General features: G+C 41.1%; 1 protein-coding gene across 6 annotated transcripts in view; it reads left to right on the forward strand.

The window, feature by feature from the left end:
* Window positions 1-7,951: 7,951 nt before the first annotated feature.
* Window positions 7,952-21,886, forward strand: part of NAV2 (neuron navigator 2) — a 210,088-nt gene continuing 196,153 nt past the window's right edge. For 3 of the 6 annotated variants that reach the window (XM_051777241.1, XM_051777244.1, XM_051777242.1), the window contains exon 1: window positions 7,953-8,979. In XM_051777241.1, coding sequence (XP_051633201.1) covers window positions 8,722-8,979 — 258 coding nt within the window. In that variant the 5' untranslated portion in view covers window positions 7,953-8,721. Of the gene's footprint in view, window positions 8,980-21,886 lie in introns of all 6 variants that reach the window. The other 3 variants (XM_051777240.1, XM_051777243.1, XM_051777246.1) reach the window with 3 other exon arrangements.

Below are 21,886 nucleotides of genomic sequence, written 5' to 3' on the forward strand. Positions count from 1 at the left end.
TACATGTGATTTTTAGATATAAAATGAATCAGTACTTTTTGCTGGTTTTTTTACCCCAGTTAATGGAGTAGGTAATCCTTGTCAAATTGCCTTGTGATAGATCATCATGTTGGAGATGGAGATGGCAGATTGATTTTTGGGCTGTTGACTCTCAAAAATGGTCACAGCTGTTGGGCTGGTGGTTGACTTATGTCTGTGTAAATCTGAAGAAGTGTTGCTGAAATTTTTCACTTAAGAATTTCAGTAGGACCATTAATATACCCCAAACTTTAGCTTCTAAGGATGGGCTTTTATTTTCCCTAAACATCAAGGTTGGGACAAATCTGTCTGTAAAGGAGCTGTGGAGGTAAGCAACATTCCTGTCAGGGCATTGTGTGTTAAGCACTTCCTGTGTTTCCTTTTATATCATTGTGAACAATCTAGGTTTGTATATTATTTTTTTCTGGTAACGTGTTCAGAAATAGCTGGTCTTTCTAATATTACAATTAATAATGATGACATTATATGGTGCATTGCAGGTGACTTTGGGGAGAAAACTGCTCCTGAATGGTTGCCCTGTGGAAATACTCCCTTTTGGGAAAGAGTGGCTGCCTGCAAGCTTGGGTTGTGAAGTGTCCTTGACAAAGCCTGCGAGTGTAGGATGGTATTTATTGCTCCCTGATATCACCTGGCAGTTGATGAGCACCACAGTCACTTCTTCCATGGCTCTAGAACTGCACTGTGCAGCACCAGCTGAACTGGGTGCACAGGCTCAGTGCACAAGAGGATTTTTTTTAGTACAAATTGATAGGAAATGGTACTGGTGGGAATGGAGATAATGTGAGTATAAGATAGGATTGGAATCATTATGTAAAGAAGATTTTGATAAATATTTCCAATTTGGAAGTCAAATTCTGATGTTGGCTGTAGAGAAACTACATTAATTTAGAGCAGGTAAAAATCTGCTTCTTACCACTTAGTTTGAGTAGTGATACTTTGGTCTCTACAAAATAGCTGAAGCTGCTTAATGATAATCTGGCCAATTTGTGTTTGTTCAGAACTGCTGATGTGGGAGAGCTTGATGGCAGCTGAGGCTGGGCTGGAATGCTTAAGCAGATCCAGTTGTAAAAAGGCTGTGAAAAACAGTCTTTTCTGATCTGCTTCTCAGATGGTTTCAACCTTTAGACTCTGACAGCTCTTCCAGATGACAGAGCAGATGTATGTGGAACATGCCAGTAAGGGACAGCAAGGTTACAGAAGGTGACTACCTGATGATGTGAGATTGTCAGCTTGCAAGTGGTGGTTATTTTTTCCATGCCACTTCTTGAGAAGGTAGGGAGAATAGCAGCACAGGGAAGAGAGCATTTTTTAGGTCCTCTTCTTTATATTTTATCTTAACCTGATGATTCTTAAAGTCAGGAGTAGTTTGTGGTGTTTGTATCATCATCATCATCATTATCATCACCTTCCTTCTGTGATATTCTCATAGGCACAGATGTTTTCTTTGTTTTTCCAAATACACAAAGCCATAGGCAATGTCAAATCAGGCATAAAATAATGTAGGAGCCAGTACTATTAACCTTGTGGAAACAAAGGACACACAAATAGATTAAGAATACCCAGATGCACATCTCTGTCAGGAAGACGTGATTTGCAAGTATCTTTTCAAAATGGTATTGAAATATTTATTCCAGGTACTGTTAATGGCATGGAAAGATGATGTCTATTCTTGCAGTTAGAGACATTAAGAGTTATGTAAGTCAAGGTGAGCTATAGGTTGGCATGACAGAGCTACTCTGTTAGGGTCATAAAGATTATTCATGTGTATTTGTTTTACACAGTGGTCACTGCTGTGAGTATTGTATAGAAAAACAGTAAGCATCTAAATCTTACAATACCACGGAAAGTATTAACTGGAATAAGCTCTTGCATTCCTCAGCCCTTCCAGTCCTGTTCCTGATGATTGTAAGTCTGAGGAATGAACTCTACATGCATAGTCAGAGACATGGACCTTTTCAAGGCCATCACAGAATCCCTGTCAGTATATGTCTCCAGACACCTGAGCCCAGTTTGTATTAGATTCTGAGAAACTGATATGGCTACAGATCCAAAAGCAATGGAAACATAATGAATTCAAAGCTGTGTGTGTGCATTTGCTATGACAATAGAAATGTATGAAGCTTTTGAGTGAAGCACTGCTACATGCTTGCATTACAAAACCAGGAAGAGTTCTGGGACAGAAACGGGATTGAAGGTGAGCATTGTTCAAAAGATGCTCATTTCAAATGGTGCTGTTTTCTGTCACTGTGCAGTAGCATCTGCCCGTAGCACTAGTGTGGCTGGTGACATTTTCTGTGTATTTTCAGAAAAGGAGTGTAATGAGTGTTCTTGTCCAGGTGGAACTCAGCTTGTATATTTGCAAAAATTTGACACTGTTATAAAATGAGGTGGAATTAAACCCATTAAAATGAGTGTGAATTAGAGACATGTTAGGGGATTACAAAAGAGATTTTAAATCAGAATTAATGTAATGCAGGCAAGATTTCTGTCAAAAGAACTGGGAACAGAACCAAGGTTTCCTCCTCTTCTCCCTGCTCTATATAAAGAACTCACATGTACAGATTATAATTGCTGTGATGAAAGGATGCCAAATTATATAATGCTTCTATCCACAGTCTTCTTTCTAATCTCTACTGTTCCCCTTGAGGGAACACAACAAAAAATTAGGGGTTTTACACCTTTTACCCCTTTACACCTTTATGGGTTCTTTCATAGGGTGGTAATGTAAATCTGTAGATGGGATCAGGCTTTTCCATATTCAATACTGATCAGGGACAAAAGATGGATGTGAATGTACAAAATGCCTGCGGGACCAAAAATAGATCCATATTTATTCCTGTCATAACTTCACTTAAGTTGATGGAGTTCTGCCAAAGTTGAACATGCCCACAGTCTATAGGACAGCTGGCTGCCTGGCAATAGTAAAGATTGCTGAGAAGGGTTTTGTGAGTACAGTTAAACTCTCTGATTTTGACACTACATGGTTGGTGACATTTTAGGAATATTCACATCAGCTTGAAACGATTTTCTGGGAGATTTCAGATACATCCTTAATGCCTAAAAGCTGGGGATAAAATTGATCAAGGTATTTTCAAGCCTTAAGTTTAGTTCCATCAGCAGTTCTGAATCACCAGACCAGCTAATGAGGTGTTCTAATTGATAGCATAATTCTACATAGTTTTTCCACTTACACTAATGTAACATTTGGCTTCACTGAAGGTGAATATTAACCACAAGTTGAAAAGAAGGTCTGATTCTCTGATCCTTTGCTACATTTCATCAAGCTTTTAATTTTACTCGCAATATCCGCATGCAATCCATACAGGCATTTTCTTTCCACTTGGGTCTAGAGACCCTCTTCAGTTGTTAATTGATAGTGTATGAGCCGTGGAGGCAGCTTCAATAGTTTTACTGTTCCAGAAACAGTAAAACTCATTCATAAAGATCATCTGTTCAAGAGCAGTCAACCCTGGGCTTTTGTTCTGTTTACTGGCTTTGTTTTGGGCAGTGTGCTGACTTGCCTGCAAGCTCTTGAACTACAGAGTATTCAAATAGTTTCCACTGATATGTTAAGTTCTTCAGTTCACATGAGTCTGCTCACTAAAATTTTGAGAGTATTAAGCTGGTTCTCAACACCAGAGTCTTGGCACTTGAGTTGACACTGTGTCCTGCTAAGTAGCAAAATCACTAGGGTTTGTTATGGTTTCATTGTGGGTTGGTTTTTCTTTTCTAGCAGGAAAGTGAAGTGCTTGTTTATAGCATTTTCACTTCCATAAATCCCGCACGTGTGGAGTGGGTGGATGCTGGCTGGTCTACAGGCAGATAAGGGAGGATGCTGTGGTTATTCAGGCAAAGATACTCATCGGACTTAAAACTGCAGGGGAATTTCCTCTAGTTAGTGGCTAACCTGACATTTGTGGCAGGAAGGAATGAAGCTCTTGCTTTTTGTTTAGATAATTTGCCTGCTTTTTAAGATTACTTGCTCCTAGCTTAGACACAAAAATTTGTGTGATTCAAAACAGGGCGAAGGAAAACTGGTTGGGCTTTTCAAAACAGATAAGAAAGGCAGGTTCCCAGATCCTATTGACTGTCCCAGAGAAGTAGTTTCTTTTTAAAATCCTAGACTTAAAGACAGATAAAATCAATTTATTTAAAAAACCCCAACAAACAAAAAAAACCAAAAAACCCCAAACAAACCACAAACTAGTCACTTCCAAAGATAGACTGGAATTGATGTTGCCCATCTTTGCAGATAAAGGCTGTCATCATCATCATCATCATCATGACTAGCCTTCCCGAAGGAAGATTTGGGAAAGGCTCTGCAAAAGGCACAGCAGAAAGACTCCTTAGGTGGGATATTCTGCAAGATATGATTCTTTCTGCATTGCCTTTTCTCCTCAAGAGTGATCCTGCTGCATTCTCAAAGGAGACAGCAGCGTTATAGATGCTGTGTCTGCAGACCTCCTGATTGGAGGCCAGGGTAGACCAGTTATGGTGATCAATATGGCCAAGGCTGAGATGTTGTTTCAGGCAGTCCTTGTATCTCCTTTTCGGGGCTCCTCTCTTGCAGCAGCCAGTGGCAAGATAAAGGCTGTAATGTCATGTAATTTATGACCTCATAGTATGACACCACTGCCACTGGATACAGTAGCTTGCATTTCAGTGCCATTTTGCTGTGCTGTTTAGACATATAAAGCAAAATTTGTGTAACGTTAAAAAAAACACCCAGATATTAGATGACAAAGGATTATTAAATGTAAACTTTTCTCTTAAATAGCTGGTTTTTACTGAATCCATCAGAGAAGCAGTAATTTTAGGTCACTCTTCAAATGTGCTATCAAGAGTTTACACTAAGCTTTGGTAAAGAATGTGTCCATTTTATTGATTTGGCAAAATAACTGTCAGGAGCATAGACTGAGTTCAGAAGACACCATCTTCAGTCGGGAAGACAGGACTGAGAAATCAGTAAGACTCCCTTAAGTGTCTGAAGGAACTGTGGAATATTCAATTCACCATCATCAAAGGATCAAATTCCATAATTGTTAAAGGAGCAATGAAAGGAATCCTTTCCTTTTGGTCAAATGAACTTTGTGGCTGTTTTGGTATCCTGTAACCCAGCCAGTTTTCCAAGATGAAAACAGAACAACAAAAAATTGGCAAATTGTGTCCATCAGGGATTGTTGGCCTGAACCTCATAAAACATGCAAGTGAAGAACAGAGCATAAAGCTGTCAATTAGATCTTCTAATTGTTTTAAAACTTTACTATATTATATTACAGACCTAAAATTAGCCTTGTTTTCAGACTTGGATGTTTTTCAAGTTCTTCATATTTCAGCCCAACCTTCTCTTAGCTAGTAGGGCTGAGTTCTCAGCACTGAAGGCTGGAGCACTGACACATTTCTGCTCCCATGACTACCAGTCCTTTCAGATGGTAAATTTTACATTCTTTATCGAGTTGTAGGGTTTTGAAATTTTCTACATAGTTGTGTTTAAGCTGCCATTGTGGGTGGCTATGACAGAACACTAGAAGACTTGTCTCAGTGGGATCTCAGTGATGTGGATGAACAGGGATGTGCAGTTTCCAATCTGAGATTAGTGGATAAAGAGACCGGGGCGAAAGCAGTTGCTTATAAAAACAGCTACAAAAAAAATGTTCTAGTTACTACAAAACAGCCTAGAGAATTGGTACATGTGAGAGCAGATGTGCTGAAAAATGCCAGCAACAGCCAAAACTCAATATGTGAGCTTTATGTGTATGGTGGGAACTTGAATTACACTTTATATTGTAAAGCTGTGGAAAAATTGTACTTTATAAGGAGTAGAGCACAATTTCTGACCTTAATTTTCAGTTTTGCCACTTATTCACTATGTAACCTTGGGTAATTATTTAAGATGACATCTGCAGAAGGATCCAGCATGCAGGTCTCATCTCATTCCATTTCCTAAAATGCTGAACTAGTCCTGCTGCCTAATCCTGGAGGCGCCTACTATACAATCTAGAAATGCCTCATTTTTCTGTCTGAAAGAGTCTCAGGTAGAAAAACCTGGGGTTTGCACATTTAAAACTTCCTTAAAAAGTCAAATAGGTGTCCCAGCTCCCCTCGAAATGAGTCACTGAGCATGACTGGGCCTTCCTTCCCTGAGCACTGCTTGCAGCCTGGTTGGGGCAGGGCAGCGGGGGCCTCCTCTGTCCTGCTCAGCAGCTCTGTGGGTTGGATGCTCACCCACTGTGTATTTCAGATATTTCAAGGGTAGGTTCATGGCTTCTCTGGATGCCCAATCCCTGGAAGTGCTCAAGGCCAGGCCGTACGGGGCTTGGAGCAACCTGGTCTAGTGGAAGGTGTCCCTGCCCATGGCAGGAGGGTTGGAACTAGATGACCTTTCAGGTCCCTTCCAACCCAAACCACTCTATGATTCTCTCTCCTTGCTGGGATTGTTCTTGTCCTTGCCACCCAGGCAGTGGTTTAGGGTTCAGTATTCAGGCAGTGGATGAGGTGATAATAAGGAGATGAAGGAAGTGCCCCTGTTTGGGGCTGTGATGAGGAAGTGATTTAAATGCACCTTTCTCTTCTGTGTCTCACATTGGTTTTGAGAATATTATTCTGAGACACCCTCCTCTCCCTGAATGTAATCACAGAATCGCTAAGGTTGGAAAATACCTCCAAGATCGAGTCCAGCTGTTACCCCAGCGCTGCCATGTTACCACTGCACCAAGGCCCCAGGTGCCACATCCACATGTTTTTTTAACACTTCCTTGGGTACACAGTTCCAATGCCTGAGAATCCTTTCAGTGAAGAAATTTTCCTGATATCCAATCTAAACCTCCCCGGCACAACCTGAGGCCATTTCCTCTCATCCTATCGCTTGTCACTTGGGAGAAGAGACCAACCCCCACCTGGCTACAGTCTCCTTTGTAGAAAGTGATTTGTAGAAAGGGATTTGTAGAAAGTGAGAAGGTCCCCCCCGAGCCTTCTTTTCTCCAGGCTGAGCCCCCCAACTCCCTCAGCTGCTCCTCATCACATTTTTGTTCCAGCCCTTCCCCAGCTCCATTCCCTTCTCTGGACACGCTCCCACTCCTCAACATCTTTCTTGTAGTGAGGTAAGTCAAAACCTTTGCCTGCCCTTACAGGCTACCTGAAAAGTGGGCATCGTGGCACTGTATATCCTGGTGCTGAGCCCCCCGCCCCCATACAGTCTGAAGGCATCTCTTGATGCCTTGATTTCCATGCTGATAATCCTCTGCTGTCAAGGATGGTTCAGGTGTGGGCAGGAAGAGGGATATGTGCAGCTCTGAAATGTGTCAGGGTGGGCAGGAATGGGGGATTCTGGCATCGGCAGAGCAGCGTGAGGAGGAACCTGTGACACTGAAAGCCTCCCCAAAGCCAAGTGTTGCTATAACAGGGCCGGATTACTCATTGCGTTTATTCAAATTCCTGTTGATGCTGGCAGCGGGAGTTTTCCCGAACAGCCACGAACAATGAGTCACCTCCAGGTGCTTTGATTTGAATTTTTTTTTTTTTTTTTTTTAAATTTCGAAAAGAAAGGGGTCCGCAGCTCGCCGCGGGAGTATCCCTCCAGCCCGCCGGAGCATCCCTCCAGACCCCACCGCCCCGCGGGTCTCCCTGCCCGCCGCGGGAGCCGAAGCCGCTCCTCCCCTTGCGGAGAGAGGGAGAGATTTATTTTTATTTATTTATTTATTTATTTTTTTGTTCCTACTCGGAGCGGGCAGAGCCAATCCGGGGCCCGCCCTGCCCGCTCCGTGCCGGCAGGGCCGGGCAGCCGCCGCCTCCCGCCCGGCTGGTCCCGGCCCCCCCGGGATGCGCCGAGCAGCGCCGGGCGGGAGCCCGCAACACTGCGGGAGGGAACATGAGCTGCCGGCTGCTTTCCCTTCCCTCTGCCAGCTGAATCGGGTTTATTTTTAATTTTCCTCCCCCCCCCCCCTTCCAGCTTTTTATGCTCAGCACTGGGGGAGCCGGGAAATTCTGCGGCCACTGACATATTTTGATTTAAAATCGCTGTCAGTGGACGTTTCTCCTTCTGTTACAGCATCGTTGTCCTGTTCACAGCTATTTAGGCTTAAGAGGCTTGATTCTCTAAGGCTCGTATCCAAGGGCATCAGTCATTAACACACTGAGCTACATCTGCTTCTTGGCTAAGACTGAAGAAAGACATCTTAAGCTGGAAATCCTGCTCACTCACTCTCTAGTGCGTACGGAAGGGGAAGCATATGCAGCAGCAGGTTCCTTTTTTTTTTCTGTTCTAAAGGCTGCCTCACTTTGGAGATGCAGTGACAAGATAATGGAGTGAAAGTCTCTCATTTCCAGGCAAGAAAATTACAGGAGTCAGGCAGAGAAAGGACAGAGCAAGTTAAATAGCAGAAATAGGAAAGAGGACAGTGGTGAAGAACTGAAAATAAAAACAGAGGAAACAGGTGGAAGGCTGGCATAAAACTGGGAGATATATTAGGCTGAAAGTAGTGTGGTTTGTTTTTTGTTGGTTTTTTTTTCAGTTGATTTTATTGTTGGTTTCAAATTCTAAGCCGGTTTTGGAGATCTCTGCAGTAAACCAGCCTGCCTTAGTGTAGAGCAGCCTCCCCAACGTGTCCTTTTCTCTCTCCCTGCCTGCTGTCTCTGCCGTTGCTGCTGCTGACAGAAAACGTGTTAGGAAAGCAGAAAGAGAAAATGCCAGCCATCCTGGTAGCCTCCAAAATGAAATCGGGACTACCTAAACCCGTACACAGCGCTGCTCCAATCCTGCATGTCCCAACGGCCAGGACCATCCCACAGCCCTGTTACCTGAAGTTTGGGAACAAGGTGGAGGTGACGAAGCCATTGTATTCCAGCCAGATTCCTCTCAAATCTTCTAATGGACAAGAAAACGCAGGAGATGGACTCCCAGCAAGGAAGAGTAGCTTGGTAGAAAATGGATTTGACACACAGGTTAGAAGGCACCAAATGCTGGGGAGGTGTATGTGAGAATTTATTTCTGTGTTGAAAGTGTGCAGCAGGTTTTCTGGGGTAAATAGCAGTGTGAGAAGGGATGTGTGGATGTGCTAACATCTGTCTGAAGTGCTGGGATGTTTTATATTCCACATAGTGGCATGTGTAATTTTGTCAGCATGATGGAGCTGAGGTGGGGTTGTCAGGGATGAGGCTGCATGTGCTTTTTGCCTGTGTTGCCTTCTCTGTCACCTTTGCTTGAACCTGGGGGGATTTGCAGAAGGGAGACTGTAGAGATGTTGTTTATGGGGTGTGTTCTTTGTGTTCTTTATGTAGGTGCTAAGTGTGATGGCTGGGTTGTGTGCCTGGGCTGGGGGAAGATTGCTGGTTGTTATTAATGTGTTTTGTGTTTGGTACTGTACCAGAGCACTAGTTGTGTGAACATTTTGTATTTGTAGTTGTGTGGGGAGTGAATGGGAGGCAGTGCTTCATGCTAAATTACAATATACCTGTAATTCAGTACAGCTAAATGAAACAGATTATGTAGGAAATGAACACTCAAGTGGAATTGCCTGTTATAATGCTATATGTGCATGACATCACAGATGCAACACATTATCAATACACATTTTTTTGATTTTCCTTTAATCTGTATCAGTTGTGCATCGTTATATATGCTGCTTGTTGTATAGGGAGGGAAAATGTACGTTCTTCAGCTCGTTTAGTTTTTGTCTCATGGTAACATTTCCAGGATGGCTTTCCAGATTGCCTTGTCCTGCCTGCGCCCTGGTGTGCTCTGCAGCAGCGTGAGATATAGTGTGTGGAGTGTACTACAGTGGGAGCAAAGCAGATGGTGTGCTGCAGCAAGCAGAATTGATCACCATTATACAGAGATCACTGTATAGCAGCGTGATGTATTTTGGCAACAGCTATATACATTACAAGATGCTGCTACCACTATCTGAGTCCAGTGGAAGGTGATACCATTATACTGGGGTAGGGAAATGATAACAGATAACTTACTTGTTATTTTCCTTCCTCAAGAAATAATGGATCATCCCTACCATCTAGATTTTGAAAGCTATGTCCTCATAACCCTATTCTCTTCAGACAAATGTGACTACTGACTGGGCGCGTTTGACCGCGTGCCCTGATTTTAGGATGTGCTGCAGTTTCGTTGCTGGTAGACAGGGTGACGTATTGGGCTGCTCTGGCCAGACAAATATGACTGTAGCAGTTCCTGAGGGACTGAGAGCAGGAGAAGGAGACAGCCAAGCATTGGTGGCAGGGTGGTGGCAGCAGACAGACACCTGTACATCACATCTTGCCCTTGCGGGAGAATCAAGTGCTCCCTTTCACTTGTGCCAGAGTCTGTCCTTGTGATTATGAAACGTCAGCAAAATTGCGTTATCTGCTGCTTTTTCTCTTAGACATGCCATGGCTTCTGCATAGAAACCTATATTCCTGCAAAAGTGATTGTTATTCAGAAATAGTTTCTCATCTTGTGACAGATTATGCTCAGAGAGATCCTACCAGTGGGAGCTGGTTGCAGCAGTAGGGGCAACGCTATGGTGGTTTTAACCTTTCTACAGATGTGGAACAAACCCCATTTTTTGTATCCTGATGATGAAAGGGTCTTTATGCTAATTTGTTGTATTTAAACTGGGAGCTATTTTGGCCAGAGAAATGTCAGGTAATTTTCCATTTTTTAATAACTCCGGCAGCAGGAGAATTCTTAAGCTTTGCTTTCTCAGTAACCTTCTCTGGATAGCAGTCTGAGCAGATGACCAGCACCTTTTAAGGTGTGAACCAGCCAGACTTGTTTTACTATCCATTATCTTGAATAAACACAGTCATTTTTTGTTGTTCTTATTGATCCAACTTTGATCCTTCTGCCCACATAAGCATGCAGGGTTCTGCCATTCAAGGTGGTCATTTGGAACAGGAGATTTTTCCAGGTGTGTTTTGTCAAGGGCACTGTTCTTTCCTTTTTCTACTGTTCCTCCTTCCCCAGGGAGGAGGAGTAAGATGGATGGAGAGCTGCCAGGTGGTATGTCAGCAGCAGAAGCATTTTTATCTTGGAAGGCCTTCCAGTTGCATTCAGGTATAGAAGTGTTTTCTGATAATAAGCCTGGTAAGGGTTAGTCTTAAACACTGTACCAGGTGTTGAGAATCATAGACATGTCCTCTAAGGGTGATCACCTGCTTCTCTGCATAGTTCATCTGAAGCACCAATGTGGCCCTCACCATTTTACTGTGCAGGCACCTGGCATCACCTGTGAGGGAGGGAAGTTGTATTCTTACAGTGGAATTTTGGGGTTAGATCCACAATGCTGACTGTTTTGGCACCTGTCTTTTGTAGATCTTGGTCCCTGTGTGGAGTTTTCAGCCCACAGGGAAGGACATGATATCCTCCTGTGTGGGTGGAGGGAGAATTAGAGAGAGATTGTGTCACTTGGATCAATTCTCTCAGTTCTGGAAGTATTGCGAGGAGTTGCTTTTAATCCCATTGCATTTCCCCCTTCCATCGTGACATATATATATATATATATATATATACACTTCCACTTTGATTTTGTGTTTGCCCTTTTCCCTGTGCTAGTTGACTGATTATTCTGGAGAAGAGGCTGTGTCTGGTGCGTTGACCAGAATGTAAGGACACTAGACCATGTTCTAATGCTGTTTCAAGCCACTTACATACTTCATGAGCTTTTTGGGTGCCAGGTAGTACCTTTCTCGAGCCTGATTCTTCAGAGAACATGAGCACTGCAGGTGGTGTTTATTAAAGCACCAAATTTAAAAAAACTGCTAAAAATCAGGATGTCCCACTTACAAATGTGGTATCAGTGAAAACTTCTAAATGCTTTGCTAATTTTTTTGTTGCTCTTAATACGGTTTTACATGTGTAAACTGGATTTTATACTAACTAGAAGTTTTGTGCCTTAAGGCCATATATGGGCAATGTGTTATTTAAAATGCTGTGCAATTTATAAAAAGCATTCTTTGGAGTATTTCAGAGGCACTTTCCAAAGAAAGGTCTGAGGGTTTTAGCGTCAAGCCCATTGTAAATGCTACTCGGAAATCTTAGGTCGATGAATCATGGCAGTATCATTCCTATTTTATTGTTACTGATATACACACTCCACTAATTTTTCCATATTAAAATCCCTGTGTTGTGCACAACATTATCCGACTGTTGCACTGGTGCTTATTTTGTCTAATTTGAAAACACCGCCAATAAATTGAAGCCATATTTAGAGAGCGTTGTTTTGGAAATATTTAACTTTGTTACCAGAGAAACTTCCGTCAAGTGGATGGCCAAGATAGTGATCTCTCATCTACAAACTGGTATTTATTAGTGATTCTGAAAAAGTCGAATGTATTTGGCTACTAAATTTGCATTAGTTATTTAAGACAGAAGTCATTGCCAGTTAGGAGTCAGTGGCCGTGGTGTAATTGTTCATGCAGATGCAAGAAGGAAGATGCTGTTCCAGGAATGCAGTCTGTTGCCATGTTATTGGGAATGCCAATGAAGGAGATCATGGATTTAATTAGTGTTTATTGCTGCTATGTTGTATTCTCCAGCTTCTTGATTTTCTTTCTCTGGAAGACCAAAAAAGTAATCACTGTACCTTCAGTACCTGAAGCAGCCCAAAAGGCACTGGGCCCTTGTTAAGTGGTTGATCCCACCCTTCCACTAAAACACTTCAAGTTAACAGACTGTTTAACCTGGTATTAAAGTATGTGTATTCAGCAATTACTTGTAACTGTGCTTAGTGTTTGGCAGGGAGGGGTTGGGGTAGGACTTGTTATTTCTTTGCAAACTTCTTTGCAATATTCATTTGCTGAAAACTGGGAGTTCCCCTCTCCTGGTGGACATGGCAGACAGGTGCTCACTGGGTGTTTTTTTTTCACTCACTTTTCTCTTTCTCTACACTAAGCAAACCTAGTTCTTTTACAGGATTTCTAGAACTCTTACAGCTCTTCGTGTTATCTACTGAACTCTTTGGTTACGTATCATTGTCTGAAATAAAGCTCCCTTGCTCAACTAGATTTTTCTTCATGTTGCTTTCCCAATTTGTGAAGATCTTGTTGAGTTGGGCAGCATAGATCTGGGGCAGTCTAAGTTTGGGGTGTTCTAGATCTCCCTATTTTCCAATCTTACACTAGCTTTTTCTTCTAGTGATTTAGTTCTTCTTTCCTAATTTGTGAAGATCATCTACATCTGGGGTGTGCTCCAAAAACATTTGCAATACCTATGGAGATTGAAAATGTTCCTATTTTTTTCTCCACTACGCATTCTGTAGTCCAAGTAATGACAAGGCTGTGGAATGGAATTGGCAGAGAAGCTCCATTCCAGCTCTCTGCAAAAAAATCTACTGGATAGGCATTCCCAGGTTGACAACATGCTGCTGACACATTTCAGGGAGTTTTTCAGTCAGCTGTGTGCTGCTCTCAAGCTGATTAATTAATGGGTTCCTCCAGTATTTTTCCACACTTCAAATTTAGGCTCACATCAACTGTTTGATGAGCCACACGTGACTTGAGATCTGTTGGCTGTAAGGTTTCCTTCTCTGCCTCAATCCTCCTGTTCCCATGCCATTAGTAATCCAAATGAAGCCATATAGTTCAGATATTAGTAATTACTTTTCTATATTTTAATTAACTTCTCCGTGTCACTGTCTTGCTAATGTGAAGCTTCATAGAGAGAGAGATTAATAGGGCATATTGCAGAGAAATTGTGCCTTCCTTTCTCACATGCATTGGCCATTTTTGTGTGTGATGCTGGGCTTCACAGCTTGACTACCAAACCATCTTGAGAAGGGACAGGAATCAAGCAAATCTTTATCTGGAGCCAGTTTAAAGTCAGATGAACATTGATTGGTTTCAATGCCATCATGTGAGCTGCCTCAGTGGTGTGAAATTTGGTCTCGCTGGTGCTGCTGCTGCTGCTGAGATAATTATAAAAGAAATGATGAGAAATGTGGTCAGTAACACCGATAACTTTAACAGAAAAGATGGCTTTTTGCAATGTTGAAAGAAATCAAATGAGATTGCATCCTTTGTGAACAAAGGATTAATTTCACTGAAATGTTGAGAGAGGCTAAGAAAAACTATGGATTCAGGCTATCAAAATATATATAAGCACAAAAGAAATTTGAAATTAGTATTAATGATCTTGTTTATATGATTATAGTTAAGTACCCAAGTACATTCCTACAAAAAAGCCCTTGCTGTATTTTCCTTTCTGATGGATTTTTTTTTTGACACACCATATGCAATCTGAGGCTATTAAGTAGCCAAATTCTTCTTCTATTTATGATTACAGTGGTTTTGATGTATTTATAGATACATACTGGTAAATATTAAATTGTTGGGGGATTGCTCCAGATGAAATGTTACCAGATAGAAAACAATTTTGAAGTTGTTTTATTGTGATTATTAGGATGGGCTTTTCAGTGATCTGTCTTTTCATATGAAGAGCTCCCCTTTCTAATGCCCTGCATTTGATCAAAAGGTATAAGATTGTGCCATAAATTCAGAAGGTTCTTTCATCATTGGGTTTTCATTTAGAATATGCCAAGGGTCACTTGGACTCAAAGTTCCATTGGAACATGGAAGATTTTTTTTCCCTCTGATTTCAGTCTAATTGTGACAGTTCTTGAATAAAAGAGCATTTGCTCACTGTGTGCTGTTCCTTCCCAAGTTCAGTACCTTTACTGTAGAATTGCCCAAGATGGGATCTCCAAGGATATTTCTACTTGAACTAATAATGCTGCTGTTGAATTCAGTCAAGTTTTTATGGTCTATGGTAGTGTTTTTGAAACACTCATTTAATATGTCCTTTTTTCCTGCTTCTGGTTTATTTATTTGTTATTTCTCTGATCTCTTCTAGTAGGGTATATATAAATATTTTTATATATACACATATTATTTATTTACACAAACACACACATATCAAAGGGGCTTCCAAATTTTAATATACTTAACCTAAGAGCACTCCTTAGAGGTTGGGATGTTGTTCTTATTTTATAAATGGATGGCTGAGGCACAAAGAAACTTACCCAAGGTCAGAAGGTCTGCAATGCTATAGAAAATTACAAGCTAGTCCCCTGATATTAGATTATCTTTCTCCTTTGCTGCTATTAGTTAACAGTTCAAAATGCTTATGCATATGGTGTCCATGTGTTCTCCTTCTGCCCTTGAAACTGTTAGTTTACTCCATAAAGCTGAATCTCTTTAGGGAACAGGCTCCCTTTTTTTGTCCCTGTTGTAGCAAGTAAGTTTTATCACCTTCTGCTGTGACACTTGATGTACAGTAACACCCAAGAGAGAGGTATAGTAGAGGTATTAGTAGAGGAGAATAACAGGTATTGATTTTAAAAGCTCCTGGCACTGAACTTGAGCTTTAGTTCTCAAAAAGATAAAAAAAATAAATCAAATTTTGAAGAGGTCTGATAAACAAATCATGAACCTTTCCCAAGTTTCAATTATTTGAGAAGTACCCGAAAGAAATAAAATTATGATACCTACACCACTGGTGCTCTTTTTGCCTATCCAGAGGATATCAGAAAAGAAAGCCTTTATTTATTGAGATAGAAAGGGTGGATTCAGTTCTTGATTTTGGAAATTCACGGTTGGTGTTGGCTGGTTTTAATTTCCTGTGAAGAGTCCTTCGAGAAACATCATCTACTCTGTAATTTTGTTTTCCAGATTGTCTCACCACTAGATTTAAATGTCTGAATAATTTGTGGATTATTTGTAGTTAATTTGTAATTAACTGTAGATTAATTTCTAGACTATTTTAATGCTTCAAGCCTACAAGTCCCCTTTTCCTACCAAAGCAGGAGAAAATAAGGGTCTACTGAAATCAATAATTATTTTGTTTGAACTTTCCAAATTTGCAACAGAATAAATATTTTAAATGCTGTTTAAGAAGATATAGTTATGAATAAAGCGATAGCTGGGCCTTTAATGAAAGGATGCTTTTTGCTTATTTAAGATTTGGGGCTAAACCTTCTACTTTTATTCTAGTATCAATCAAGAGATGCTCTTAAAATTTTAACCCATTGCTCTATTTTTTCCTTGCAACAAACCATAGAATTTCATTCTCCTGAGAAATTCACCTGGCTAAAAATACCCTGCTTTAATATTATTTTTAGATACCTCTGTATTTGAAGTATATAAATGGTTAGTTATTATGTGTATTATTAGACATGAACTGTTGGTACATTTTGTAACAGGAAGCTGCTGGTTTTCCATTCACCAAGAACTGGAATTCAGTCAAACACTTGGCACTTAGTTGTATGCCTCTAATTTTATCTGTAAATTGTTTTTTTCTGAAATAGTTTGTGGAAACAGTCTCAGTTTCTTCAGTTTTGCAAAGCATAGGCATGGAAATAACTGCTAAAACTTTAAAAAATAAACCACATATTAAAATAAATGAGAAAACAGGTCACTTCTTATTTTGAAACAGGCTGAGATCTGAAGTTTTATTCTGATTCAATCTTTTTTTTTGCCTCTTGAAAGTATTTTTAGGTGTGTTATACTTGGATTATTTTTCATTTTAATTTTGGGTTATTTTCGAACTGGAAGCAATGTGTGGGAAAACAATGCTTGAAGGGAAAAAATATCCAACTTCTGTATTTGAAAATACACTTTTACCAGGACTCTTTCCCCCATGCGTGTTCAGTTTTGGACTGTCATATCATCATATCTTCACAGTGTCCTGTTTACTTGCTTTTTAGCCTGTGTTCATCCCTTGTCTTGAAGGTTTCCTTAGTCCTTTTCCTCATGTGGTTTTTTTTTTCTCTGCAGCAATGGCTACAAGTTGCCTTATCCTCTCTTTCACAGTTGGAAAGAGTCCCTAACTGTCCGTATTTTACCTGTTCTGTCACTAACATCAATCCATTTCTTCTATCCTTCTTGTAATGACCAGCATGGTATAACGCCAAAGTGTCTTGTGAGTTCATGTTTACGGTGTAGGTACAGACCGTAGTAAGGCTGATTTGGAGGAGCTAGCAGCTGTAAAGAGGGTTTGTGAGCCACTTCCCAACAGTAATTGTTGAGGTTTTATTTTACACAAGCAAGGAGGAAAACTTATGGGCTGTAAAGACCGAGTAAGTAAGGATTGGCAGGTGTTGGTTTGGTAGCAGTAGTGCTTTGCTTGGCAAGAAAACGTGGTCAGGTCTGTGAAACATCAATTCTTGGGCAGTAAGTTGGTAGATTCATCAGTGTTTTCTTTGAAAGTGGTAATTTCTACCTATTCAAGAATTCTAAATACTTTTAGTCCTTCCTTCAAGCTCTAGGAGCTCACAGGAGTGGAGGACAAAGTGCTTGAGGTGCTGTTCCCTCCCTACCTTGAGAGAGGGAAGGTTGGGTACTAAGGCATGGTGGTCCCAGAGGCCCATAATGAGGTGAGTCTTCCCTGATAGGATTGCTCATCTTCTACTGGAAATGCTGACCAGAAACTATTACATTGTATTTTTTGCCATCTATTAATTCTATATACTTGTCCATTGGCAGAACAAAATTAATACCTTAGTAGGATTTCATGTTGCTGATGCAGCTTCATCCATGTTATGGTGAACATGGATACTGAGATTTTGTTATATTTGTATATGTTGTAACAAATATTTAGAAGCATATTCCTTTTATTTTAGCCATCTCCACTTGAGCCATGTCCACTGTTAGAGAGTACAGGTAACTTTAGTACTGAAAAGCTAAATGCTGCTTTCGTACAAGTATTTTCAAAAGATTAACAGCTGTCTTTCCACGTCACATCTATTTTGGCTGTTTCTCAGGTTATGACGTTAATTATCAGGAAGTCATTTCCAATCAACTTGTACAAGGGCTCTAACAAATTTGCTTCCTCCGGCAGATAGACAGCTGTGAGGCACAGTGTTGTATGATCCAGCGGATACAAAGATGGGTGTCGTGTCTTTTGGAGTCAGAAGTCATTCTTAAGTCAATATAGCATGATACAAAGTTACATTTTCTTCAAGAATGTAAACTTTGAACAGTATCTGTCTGTCGCTGTTGGAAGTTTGAGACTTGGAACAGATGTAGAGGACACACTTGCCTCCACAGAGATCAATGTGCAACTTTGTAGCTGATGGAGACACTAATTAATGGATCAGTCTGGCAAGACGAATTTGATTCTGTTTTAAATTATTCTTCATTTGCAAGAGTCCTACGGATATTTAAGTCTTCAGAACTAATTTAAAAAATGTCACATGTGTTTCGAGATCAAATGTGCATTGACCATTTGAAGCAACAGCTTAGAAATGGGTTTCTCTCTGCTTGGTCAATAACCACAGGTCAGTCTGCTTCTCAGGACAGCCATATGTATTCCAGACTTGTCTGGGGCTTAACTTGGACAGATTATTTTGGGAAGGAGTATTTTTGGCACTGCTGTGTCTTACTCCTCCGGGATGGACCCTGGAGCACACAGGAGTCTGATCCTCCGTGGTAATTTGCCAGATGGGCACTGCCAAAGAAAGCTGGCAGAAAGGTGCCTGTCCTCTAGTGTGGAGCATCCTGTTTATCCCTACACAGCCTCTCCAGAGGAATTGTATGAATTTGCCTATTGCACTGAACCAAACCACTTTCTGCTTTTCAAGAGGGAAGAGCAGTGGTTGCCTAGGATCCCGTTTCCAAGCAGTCAGAGACCAACTTCCCACACTGCAGCAGCGAAGATTTTCCTTTCTTGCCTGTAAGATGCCTTTTGGCCTTTTCCCTGGTAGGGTTTGGGCCACATGGAGTGATTCTGTGGTGCATATGCAGTGTTGTGCAGTGGGATGTAATGTCCCTGGGTCATGTCCACTGGAGGTTTGGTTGATCAGGTTGGATAGCAAGGCAGCTGTATCTTAATTTTAACACAAGAATTAATTCCACCTTCCCCTTGTTGAGCAGATTACCTCAACAAGGAACCTGAAATAGTAATAATAAAAGAAAGTCTGTGAAGCTCCTACACTTGTTAATAGCAACTTAGTTTCTTGGCCACAGCAATGTGAAATAGATAAGATTTAGCCCTCTTTACTGCCTCCTGAACAAATCCTCTCAGATTCAGTAGAAGACAGGTTTGTGTTGAACAAACACAGATTTTCACCTGTTCCCTTCCCAGTCTGAGAAATGTCTGTTAGTGTTAGATGTGATGGTGGGGACTGATGCTACCCTTGGCTTCCTGTTGGCCGCTGTGTCAGTGTTTCTGAGCCAATGACCCTTCAGATCCACTCAGTGTTTATTGTGCAGCATTAAGAGATTTTAAATTTCAGTGTTCCACTGGCAAATAATTTAATTTTAGATAATTTTGCAGTGGTTCTTAGTAGCTTATATAAATGGATTTTCAGCAAATAAAAGCCTCAGGCTTTCCACGCACATGGGCACGTTTCAGTCGTGCAAACAATACCTGTGGTGGAAGGAGGCTCTTGTAAACCATCTTGTGAATAGCTGCAGCATCGCTCAGAGCAGTTACTCCCCCTCCCTCCTCCTTTCCTCTCTGACAGCAGCTGAAATGGCAGGGCTTGGTTTGGCCAGTACTTTGTGTCATTTACAGCAGTGCTGTTAAATGCTGGGCTGCAATGGATGGGAGCTCAGCTAATTTGCATGATTTAAAATGCCAGCTCGGTTTAATGTAGAGCAGCTGGTATGTACTTAACTCCTTCAGGAGAAAACTTAATACCAGCAGATCGCATTATCCGGGGCTACACAACACTTATTTATTTATTTTTTCATTCTTTCTCCTCAGTGCTTCCTAGAGCATTTGTAAAGATCGTTTGTCTGTCGCTGGTGAAGAGCTGTGCTCTCTGTTGACATTTCTGTGTCTTACAGAGTTCACAAAGCAAGTACTTGTTGCAACTCCTGAACATCCATTTACACACTGACCTTAGCAGATAGGACTCTAAATTAAGATGTGTCATGATGAAGGATGGCGAGATTAGTTGGAAGAGGGACAGGTGTAGAGGCCTGGATTATGTGGATTACTGCATACTCAATTTCTTAGGGTTAAATTTCAAGGTTGAAAATGGCTAATTCCACAGTTATGGAATTAGGATATGCTGTGCTGTCCCTTTGGGTGCTGTGCCGGCAGCCAGAGTCACCTTGTGAGGGAAGAAGGACTTGGAGGATCAAAGAATTCCTTTGCTCCCCTGTAATAATTAGCATAACCTCAGTGAGAGGATGGAGGGAGCATAATCTTTTAATACCAACCTTTCTCAAAATTGACCTTGTCACGGGCAGATTCAGCTTCCCACAGAGAAACAGATGCGTGGTAGAGTCACTCTTACTGCGTCAGAAATGCTGGCACAGTATCTTACCTCTGCCAGAATTCTCTTGCCTTTCCCTGGGCAGTCAGCCTCTTATGCCAAATTGCTCTGGACGTGCCTTTGGTTGAGCTGTGGGATACTGTGTGATGAAGGTGGAATTTACAGATTCAGGCTTGCTTAAGGCACTTACAATGATGTGCCTCTTCCTCTGAACATTTTTTATTCTATCAAGTTTGAGCTGAATTTTCTCATGAAACAACAAGTGGTCACTTTTGAAGACCTTTATTAGTTCCAAGCACAACCCATTAAGCTGGAGATAAAACATATGTTAGGGTCTTTTGACATGAGTAAGTCCTTCAGTGTTCATCTGAGGTTTGAGCATTTCTATTACCCTTTATAAACCTTTGTGTTAGACCATATCATGTGGCTCCTTGGTTGATATCAGTGCTGTGTTTGGTCTATGGGATGGGAAAGTCACATTGTTACAAGAGAAAGGACAAGTCTTCCCTAATGAAAACTGATTGTTGTCTTTTTTTTGTTGTGAAATGAAAACCAGTAAGAAGATGACCTCCTGTAATCTTCTTTCATGAACGTAGACAAAATAAATTGCCCTTGGTGATGGAATATTTCATTCTTTCATCTCGTGTTGTCCATGTGTAAGATCATTAACGTGCCTGCATGCTGTGGAAGATTACAACCCTGCATTATATAGGCAGATTATTTATGTAGTAGTGTATGTATACCATAACTGGGTTGAACATCTGAATGTTTTTGATGTATAATATTCAAATAATTTCAACCATTTGAGGAAAAGCCTTGCTAAGGGTTATGCTTGAAGGCAGAAAATATAGTTAAGCAATACACATCTATCCTTTTAATAGACAGAAACCATGTTGTGAGGCAGTTTAGGAGGTTCCATTCTAGCAGAGGTAGAGCAGTGTAGTTGTCAGGCACCAGGTCAGAACTTCCAACAAATGATGCAATTTATGTTTATCAAGTCTAACTCCAGGTCTGGAACAGGAGCAAATTAGCCAACTTTTCATTTATGCTGTGTGAGAGCTGCCTGTGAATTAGTAAATCCTCATCAACCATGGCACTTGGGTGTCTTAAGTATTGTTTGTTTTCTTTTTTATAACTATGGGATAAGTTTATTTCTTTTAATGCTTTTCCATTGGTTAATACAAACTTTTCAGGGATCCAGGCTTGACCTCTAATGCTTATTATTTCATTCCTTGCTATTTTCCACCACAGATATTTTTATCTTGCTGTTTTTAGGACTTTTCCAACTGGTCAGAAGGTTAGAAAAGCCAGTTGCACCCGTCTGGACATGCTGTGAAAAAACTTGAAGGATTGAAAAGAGTGGTTTTTATGGCACCTTCATTTTGAGCTCTGCCTTTCTGCCAGGAGGGGTTTCAGTCCTAAAGGGCAGGGAGGATGTGGTGGTGAGTCTGTGAGCCACAGGCCATCGGCATCATTGTCACCTCCTTGTTACCTGCTGCAGTTTATCACCAGCAACTCCCTTATCTCACAGGTGTTCTGCAGAGATAAATCCATTATAATTCCAAGCAGCTCAGGTAAAGTGATACCTGGAGCCATGAAATCACCTTAAGTAGCTAACTGGAGAACTTCTAAACCTTCAT

This window comes from Manacus candei, unplaced genomic scaffold (genome assembly GCF_025592945.1).
Source record: "Manacus candei isolate 608988 ecotype Guabito, Panama unplaced genomic scaffold, ASM2559294v1 h1tg000009l, whole genome shotgun sequence".
Lineage (NCBI taxonomy): Eukaryota > Metazoa > Chordata > Aves > Passeriformes > Pipridae > Manacus > Manacus candei.